General features: G+C 56.4%; 2 protein-coding genes across 2 annotated transcripts; one reads left to right on the top strand and one right to left on the bottom strand.

Annotated features, from left to right (window-relative positions):
- Positions 1 to 1,139: 1,139 nt before the first annotated feature.
- EV422DRAFT_346859 (uncharacterized protein) lies at positions 1,140 to 5,652 on the bottom strand. Its single transcript, XM_053066511.1, has 5 exons — positions 5,185 to 5,652; positions 4,438 to 5,113; positions 4,232 to 4,372; positions 3,985 to 4,170; positions 1,140 to 3,912 (listed from the first exon to the last, which is right to left on the bottom strand). The coding sequence occupies exons 1-5, from the start codon at positions 5,379 to 5,381 to the stop codon at positions 1,219 to 1,221; spliced, it is 3,894 nt and encodes a 1,297-aa protein (XP_052920704.1). The 5' UTR covers positions 5,382 to 5,652; the 3' UTR covers positions 1,140 to 1,218.
- Positions 5,653 to 6,157: 505 nt separating this feature from the next.
- On the top strand, positions 6,158 to 8,491 carry EV422DRAFT_502141 (uncharacterized protein; the record flags this gene model as incomplete). Its single annotated transcript, XM_053068248.1, has 2 exons — positions 6,158 to 6,727; positions 6,926 to 8,491. 2 exons carry the CDS (start codon positions 6,158 to 6,160, stop codon positions 8,489 to 8,491), a joined length of 2,136 nt encoding a protein of 711 aa, XP_052920703.1.
- Between the last annotated feature and the right edge of the window lie 282 nt (positions 8,492 to 8,773).

Below are 8,773 nucleotides of genomic sequence, written 5' to 3'. Positions count from 1 at the left end.
GCACAACCTCGAACGGAATCCATTATGAGTTTGTGACGCGTCCTACCTCTCAGACTCCGAAGGATATCTTCGAACGCAATTGCGCTGACCGCCGAACGTCCACGGATGCATGTCTATCATCCCTGATCAACGTAAACGAGGGTTGAATTGCACCACGTGGGACTGACATCATTCCATCAGCGTTTGCTCGACCTAGGGTTAGGGTTAGGGTTAGGGGTCATGGGGGAATATATTAAAAGAATTCAATATACAAGGTTTTATGTGGGGGAAGGGCGGGGCCGAAAGATAGAGGGCCAAGCGGGCTAAGCGAGGTGGTGCAAGTATCAGGTAGTCCGGGCGTGGTAAAGGCCCGGAAAACCCGACGTGGAGGCGATGATAGTCGAATGTGGGGCGGAGCCGGCGGAGATGGGGGACATAACCTTGAATGCGGGGTCGGAAAGAGAGGAGCGGAGGGTAACCGTCGGGACTGAAGATCCTTTATCCATCGAAAGCGCTCAACGCTTGCAGATTGCCGCAAACAACTGGTCTACGCTGCTAATGAGACCGAAGCTGGCTCGGGAATACAGCAGCTCCACTAGCCAGGTGAATCACTTTCTGCAGGCCAAGAGTGTGATGGGGCGTGGCGCTTGATTGGCATACTTGAAGATGGGTGTGATGAGCTCCCAGGGTAGCTTTTCAATGCTGGTTGCTGATTTCAGGTTCCCGTCGTTGACGGCCGGGATATCAGTGGTGGTGGGCGCCATATTCTTCATAGTGGATAAACCAAGATGCGCCGCTCGAATATTGCTTTTCGACAAAGACAAAGAACCAATAAGTGATGCCGTTGGAACCGCTCACGACGATGCGGGTATGTTTTTATCGAGCGCGTTGGTAACTGACGGAATTTGACAGCGCGATAGACCTACTATGTAATACCGCTCTCCGAGTTGTGAACGGGCGAGAAACAGAACCGGACGGGAGTGGCCGGAAAGGCAGCTACGTATCTGTACAGTACATATGTCGGGTGGAAAATGGGCGCTGCGTGGGGAAACGATGCACCATGCCTGAAGTCGTCTCTTGAGTGTTGGCATCATAACATCATTCAGCCCGCCGTTCACTAAAAACACTCCCCACCAAATCAATTCACTGATGTTTCTCCAAGCTACTTCCCGACGCACATCTGCATTACTCTACCCCTAATTCTCCGTCTACCCCTACAAAATCCTACCGCTACCTACACTACAGAGCCCGATCATAACTCCCCACCCCCACCGTCCCCGCAACCGCCCACACCAAATACCGGTCATCACTCGTCACCTCAACCCTCATCCCCGTCGCGACCGTGCTACTCGATACCTTCGTCCCATCCACCACCTTATACACGCCCGTGTTGGCGTTCCACTGCACAACCATATAGGTATACGACGACGTGCCCGAAGGGTGATTACCGACGATCGTGAAGATATATTTGCTGTCGGATGTGATAGCGATACTTTGTGAGGTGAGATCGGTCCAATCGGCGTTGGGGGGCGCGTAGGTCTTGACTGATGTGCGAGAGGTGAGGTCGTAGCGTTGGAAGGTCGTGGGTGAGGACTGCCAGAACAATGTGGTTTTGTCCCGGGTGAAGGCGAGTGGGATACCTGTGAGGTTGAGCTGTGCGTAACCCGTGCCTGTCGCGACGTCGACGATCGCGATGGTGGTTGATGTTGGGGAGAAGGCGAGCCACTCGCCGTTGTAGGAGAGCGCGGTGATGAATGGGTTGAGACTGTCCGAACGGGTTACGGTAGCTGGCCCGTGCAGCCGTGTCGGAGCCGCGGCACCGTATTTCCATTCCACGATGGTGCCGTTGTTGAGGAGCGCGAAAAAACGGCTGTCGTCCAGGGTCTGCAATATCCGCTTGATCGGTACATTAAGTGCGTATGTTTTCTGCACATTTGTTGACAGATTGATTTGGAAAACGCTGTTGAGGTCACTCCAGCTTAACAGCGTCGCTGTGCTGTCCAGATCTACCATATACAATAGTTTGGAAAGCCGTGCGGTCGCCTGCGCTGTCGGCGAAGTCAGGCTGGCAGGAGCGGGCGGGAAGCGGTAGACAGACACGGTAGTCCAGTAATTCGCGCTGGTGTCGGAGGTATCCGTCACGGTAACCAGCGCCCCGCAAGGCGAGGACAAAGCCCAAACCTTGCGATAACCCGTATTTCCGAGTGCGGTATTGGGAAAGGCGAGCGGGAATTGCTGGACGTTGGTGCCGTCGTATACGGATTTGGGAACCATGCCGGCACATACCGACGTTGTCGTGTAGTCGGCGGCTGTTGCAGCCGCGGGAGCAGCGGAGGTCGTCGACGATGATGAAGATGACGTCCCGCTAGCATCCACACCACTCCCAGTGGCCTCCTGAAAGAGCTTGGCGGCCGTCTTCGAAAAGAAGAACCCCTTTCCTGTCGCGAAGCCCGCGACCCCGACCGCAAACACGGCCACAGCAAGCACGGCGAAGATCGAAAAGCCAATGCAGCATTTGCGCTTCAAGGTCATCTTCTTCTTCTCCTTCTTCTTCTCTTTGCCCTTCAGATCCGGTTCGCTAGCCCCGTTGGGTTTTTGGCGCCCCTGTGCAAACCCAGCCTCCTGCAACTCACTCTCATCCAGATTTGACGAGTCCAGCACATCACGCGAGACCGACAGCCCGTCCCCTCCTTTCGCATTCGCCTTGTTTACCGGAACAGGTAACCGCGACGCAGACACATTCTTCGCGTCCTTCTGTGGCACCGCAACAACCCTATCAGCCTCGATATTCCCCGCAGGAGCCAGCGCGGGTAACACCTCACCGCTCTCTGAGTAGTCGTATTGGAAGGTGGGTACACTCGGGGGATGTGGCCTTCTCTGTTCAGGTCGCTCGATACTTCCCGTGTTTGCGGCATGGTCCGATTGTGGCGGAGCTGAGGGTGGATTTGACGGTAGATACGTGTGATTACTGAACGAGGCGCTCTGCGGGATCCCGTACTGAGGGTGTGCCGATGGGCCCGAACGGTACGCTGGTGGTGGCGGCTGCTGGTATCCTTGTTCATGCTCCCAACCAGGAGCGGTCGGCCTCACCGGCGTTGGGTCTGCATTGTGATACACAAAATGCGCGGCTTTCTCCACCAGTCGCGCCGCATCAACGTTATTGAAAGACGGTGACCGCGACCTTTCCGGTGTATGCCCCGATATCGGTATCGGTGCTTGGTAGCCCAACTGCCCGACATTACCATACGCCATTGCAGGTGTCACACCACTTGGCTGTTCAAACCTAGCATTCGGTGACAGTCCAACACCCGCCACAGCCGCAGGTCCAAACGCAGACCCAGGTCGATGAGGACTCGGAAACTCCTCATGTTCCTGATGCACAGCGTCCTGCAAGCTCTGAAAGGAAGCGCTCTTGGGCGTCGCCTCCATCCTCTGTATCGGCATAGCTCCCATATCCTCGCGAAACGACGTGCTCCTATGCATGCCCCTTACATGCGAAGCCGCCAACGAGTGGTCATAACTCTCCGGTTCCGCCGCGAATTCCGATGGCACGGCGGAATGCCCCACCTCCGTAATCCCCTGCAACCTAAACGACGGTGCCTGGGCAATCTGCGGTCGAGGCGTCACCGCCGGGAATCCAAACTCCGGTAACCCCATCACTGACGTCCTTGCACTCCCACCCATACTAGCCCCAAAACTCTCCCGTCGGCTGCTGCGCCCCATGATCCTCGCCAGGGTGCTCGCGACGGAATGCATGGCGGGGCGATGGGCGCGTTCGTTGGTCCAGCATTGGGTGATGAGGTCCCAGATAAGGTCGTCGCAGGTTAGGGGGCGGTCGGGGCGGAGACCCGCCACGACTTTGGACATGACGATGAGGTCGTTGGTGATGTTGGGGAAGGGGATTTCGCCGCCGCTGAAGACTTCCCACATTACCTAATGGAAACGCAAGGAATGAATCTATCATCTTGTGGTTGGGAAATACGCAAACGGATCGAAGAGACTCACCATTCCAAAAGCATAAACATCCGACTGGAAATTTACTCTCCCACCCTCCAAGATCTCAGGCGCGTTCCAGCGCACCGTTCCGCCGCTAAGTCCCTGAATTGTCCGTGCTTTCAACGTACTCTTCCCGTTCTGCTTCAGGATGGAAAATCCAAAATCTGCCAGTTTGGGTATGCCCGCTGCGTCCACCTACAAGGGGCCGGATTAGTCGGTGGTACACAGAAGGGATGCGAATGTCGCGCTGACATACTAGGATGTTGACGGCTTTCAGGTCTCCGTGAACGATGTTACTGGTGTGAAGGTAATGAAGGCCTTGGGCGGATTCGTGAAGGAGTTTCAAGGTTTGTTCGGGATGCTTCTCAGAGTATGAGAGTAGTGTTCCATTTTCCATCTAGGCTCCCAAATTGCTTAGTGTACAGTACTAGTGGCGATGTTCGCTTTGACAGAACGACTTACAAACGGCATAATCATGAAAGGCTGCGGCGCACTCGGACACGCGCCAAGCAAGAGCATGATATTCGGGTGCCTCAACTTGTACCAAACCTCCACTTCCGCAATAAACGCCTTCTTCTGTTTATTGCTCTCGAACCCCGACGGGAGCCGTTTGACAGCAACGGTGGTCAAGCCCCTCCAAGTCCCCAAACAAACCTCTCCGAACCCTCCGCGGGCAAACGGCTCGCCCACCTCAACTTCATAGGACGTGATTGTCCATTCTTTGACTTCAGGCACCATCCCTCCCGACGCCCGCACCAACGCGCCATACGCAGCTTTAGCGAACCGGGCCTCGACGCTTGTATCCTCCAACCCAACCATCGCCTTCTTCATCGCTTCCAACGCTTCCAGGTAGTCTTTATTCTGAACGCCTAATGCGACGAGCATGCGTTGCTGATCTGCTGCAAGGGCTGCGAGCTGAGCTTCAAGGGCTTGTGCGTCGGCTTTGCGGTCGGCAACGTCTTGTTCGTGGAGGCCGCGGGTGTCGAGTCCGATGGCGAAGTGAAGGTCGTTGGAGATGTATTCAAGCTGTTCTTGCAGATCGTCTAGTTCCATGTCCAGGACGTGGAGCGTGACGAATCGGTGAAGGAAGGATTTGCTGCTGAGTTTGTTCATGTATTTGAGGATCTTTGCGAGCAGCCTGCGACGTGATTTTGTGAGATTCCGCTCTCTCTTTGGAGCTTGCACATTCGAAAACCTTCCAGTACTCACTGGCAAAAGGCCTCCGCTTGCGCTGCGGCCCCGGGTTCTAAACATCCTCCTGTCCTATCCGCCAAAGTCCTCATACTCATAGTGGCTCTCTCCGCTCTCTCACATAGCCGTGCACATGCTTTCTCTTTTGCGCGAACTGCCATCACCGCATCCTTGATGAGGAGGATCGTGTTGTACGCTGTTGTTAATGGATCCATGATGGGAAATAGACCGCTTTACTTTGGCGAAGTATGAAAAATCGTCCGTCGCGGACTGCAATTGGGATACGAGTCGCCTGCGAAGGAGCAGATAACAGGAATGCGGACGTCCTACAACTCTTAGTACCTGCCAGCCAAGTGTCGCCTGTCGATAGACACTGGATCTTATGGACCTTGGCTCGTATGAACCTTGGCGCAAACAAAGGATCACCTCCAGCACTGCTATCGAAAGCTTAAACGCGACAAGCTTTGAACTACAGAGGCTTCGAAGACATATTCTGCAGAAGCTGTCCCTCTGCCCGTCTCCTTTCATGCCGAAGCTTCTTCCCGGGACTCCAAAGTGAGTTTGAGTTGAGGTTAGTGGTTGCCAATTTACTGTAACGGTGTTGTTCCGCCGCGTTGGTGCGAGCCATATTGCTGCCTCGCACGGTGCTGATGAGACGTGACAGATAGCGAGCGACTAACGTTTGGTCTTGCAAGAGCGTAACGAGTGGGAGGGAGTTGCGGGGAATGAGACGCTGGCCTGGGGTCAGCCTGGGGTTATGATAGGCGGGTGTCAGGGGTGTCTGTATGGTAGTCGCTATGGCCGTCGCTGTTGGCGGACAGGACCCTGGAGAGAGACGGGGCGGGCGGGGACCCTTTGCGCGGAAGGCCATTTCTCCCCTTGGACAATCAGCCATAACGAACACCGCACCAGCACCAGCAGCAACAAGCGGCTTCCCCCACTCACTCACTCACTCACTCACTCACTCACTCTAGCAACACCCATAGCTGTCATGACAGAGGGACAGCGCGCCAAGCGCCTGGTCGTCATGTACGCCTCCCAAACCGGCAACGCAGAGTGGATGGCAAAGCATATCCACGAAGAGTCGCTCGCTCGCGGCTACACCTCAACGTGCCACGTCCTCGACGACCACGCCAAAGCCTCGCTCGCCTCCGCCGACCACGACCCCTGGGCCCTCGTCGTCGTCGCCTCCACCACCGGCGACGGCGACCCGCCAGACAACGCCACAAAGTTCTGGCGCTGGTTGCGTCGCGCAAAGGGACCTGAACTCGAAGCGTTCAAGGGCAAGAAGTTTGCGGTGCTGGGGCTGGGCGATACCAATTACAGCAACTTTTGTAATACGGGGAAACGACTGGATCGGAAGTTCAACGATTTGGGCGCTGTGCCGTTTATGAAGTCGGGCTTTGCGGACGATGCGACGGGGATGGAGGCCGTGGTTGAGCCGTGGATGGAGAAATTGTGGACCGCCCTGCCTGAGGTTGTGGATTTTGATGAGGCAAAGGCAAAGGCGTATGAGGAAAACGCTGATAAGCAGTCTAAGCTGGATCTCGGCAAGTTTGGGGTTGTGAAGAAGACGGATGGTGACAAGTCCACAGCAAAGGCGGATGAATCAAAGAAGGCGGAAGAAGTGAAGACGGCGGATGTACCAGTAAAGGCGGTGGAATTCACAAAGAACGCCGGCCCTGTCACCACCACCCTTTCGACAAGCGCAAAAGACGAAAAGACCGGCATCCCACCCATCTCCGACCCAACCAACCAGAACGGCGACCACTCCTCCGTCTCCGACGCCTTCACACCTCCACTCTCAACCGAATCCCACAACCGGCTAGAGTCAGGCCCTTACTTTCCCCAACCCCTCGTTATAAACCTCGACGCCCTCAACAAAGCGGCCCAGCTCACAGGCGTCGCGAAGATTCCGTCTCGGTTCCTGGAGGTCACTCTCCATGATACTGAAACACGATCAACGGAGGAAAGCAAGGGGGCAGGTGTCTTTCCCCTCCTGCTCAGCCCCGCGGACACTACATCAGCGTTCGATTACACAGCAACAAAACCCTTCCGCGCCCGCATCACCGCCGTCCGCTCCCTCTCCGGCCCCAAAGCCCTTAAACGCGTCATCGAGCTGAAACTCAACATCAAAGGCCTAAAGTGGTCCTACGAGCCCGGCGACGCATTCGGCATCCTGTGCCCGAACCCCGACACCATCGTCAACCCCCTACTCACACGCCTGAACCTCACCCCATCATCCATCTGCGATATTCAACCTAAGGACGCCTCCGCAGGCGCAGCGCAGGGCCTCCCGTTCACAACGACCCAAAAACCGACAACCTATGAAGTCTTCCGCTACTTCCTCGACCTGCACGCGTTCCCCAAAAAGGCACTCCTGCGCATGCTCGCGGAACATACATCCGACCAAACAGAGAAACGTACGCTCTACTTCCTCGCAGCCAAAGAGGGTGCGGCGGAGTACAGGAATCTCCGCACCCAACAACCTACACTGCTGGATATCCTCCACACCTTCCCGACCTGCTCCCCGCCCCTCGCACACCTGATCGAAAACCTCCCCAACCTCCAACCCCGCTACTACTCCGTCTCCTCCTCCCCTCTTAACGACACCATGAGCGATGCAGTCACCATCGGGTTCAACATCGTCGAATACACCACCGACCGACCCTTCAACAAACCCATGGCCGGTATATGCTCCACCTGGCTCGACTCCCTCACCGGCCACGTCTCTCCCGGAAACAGGGACTGGGCGGAGTTAACCAGCGAAGTACACGTCCCGATCTTCCCCAAACCCCAACCGGCGAGCGCGCACCCGTTCAAACTCCCCTCCGATCCCCAAACCCCGATCGTCATGATCGCCGCGGGGACGGGGTTGACGCCGTTCATGAGTTTCCTTTCCCATCGGGGGCATCGTGCATCGTCAGACACGGCGGCCGGGCCGACCCTCCTCATCCACGGCCGCCGGTTCGCGACCCCGGACGCCGACGGCCTGTACGACCCTGAACTCGCGACCCATGTCGCGGAGGGCACCCTGACGCGGTTTGTGCCCTGCCACTCGCGCGAGACGGAACCGAGCGGGCATGTCCATTACCGATACGTCCAGGACGCGCTCCGCGCCCTCGGAGCCGACATCTACGGGTACATGACGGACGCGAAGGCGGTGGTGTATGTGTGCGGGAGCGTGGCGATGGCCAAGGAGGTGAACGCGGCGCTTGTGGATGTGGTGGTGGAGCAGGGGGGTGCGGCGGATAAACCGGCGGCGGTGGAGGTTGTGAATGCGTGGGCGAAAGAAGGGCGGTATTTGAGGGATATCTGGGCGTAGTGGGGTGTGGGCGGGGAGATTTAGAGTAGAACGGCGGACGCTGGGCTTAGCTGGACGTTTTCCGCCTGTCTGTGTTCGATTAGGATCGGGTGGACGGTGGTGCTTTTTTCCCTATCGGCATGGCCATTATCTGTATTTATGTTGTCATCGCACGTATCTATATCGTATCCGAGTACCAAATCATCTCTCTTGTTTCCCTCAATCAGTTCACAACCTTCTTTATCAAATGGTGGATTGCGCTTTTGAATGGGAAGAGATGCTTGTAAGAACCCTGACTGTGTA

The sequence above is a fragment of the Fimicolochytrium jonesii genome (assembly GCF_025526975.1).
Source record: "Fimicolochytrium jonesii strain JEL569 chromosome Unknown EV422scaffold_47, whole genome shotgun sequence".
Lineage (NCBI taxonomy): Eukaryota > Fungi > Chytridiomycota > Chytridiomycetes > Spizellomycetales > Powellomycetaceae > Fimicolochytrium > Fimicolochytrium jonesii.
The sequence above is the reverse complement of the archived record's forward strand: the minus strand, read 5'-3'. Positions and strand labels throughout refer to the sequence as shown.

Bases quoted from the DNA above. Each gene is read 5' to 3' on its own strand.
- EV422DRAFT_346859 (XM_053066511.1), bottom strand. From the start codon at position 5,381: ATGGATCCATTAACAACAGCGTACAACACGATCCTCCTCATCAAGGAT. The intron at 5,114-5,184 runs GTGAGTACTGGA...ATCACGTCGCAG, and splicing joins CAAGCGGAGGCCTTTTGCCA to GCTGCTCGCAAAGATCCTCA. The intron at 4,373-4,437 runs GTAAGTCGTTCT...TTGGGAGCCTAG, and splicing joins CTTTCATGATTATGCCGTTT to ATGGAAAATGGAACACTACT.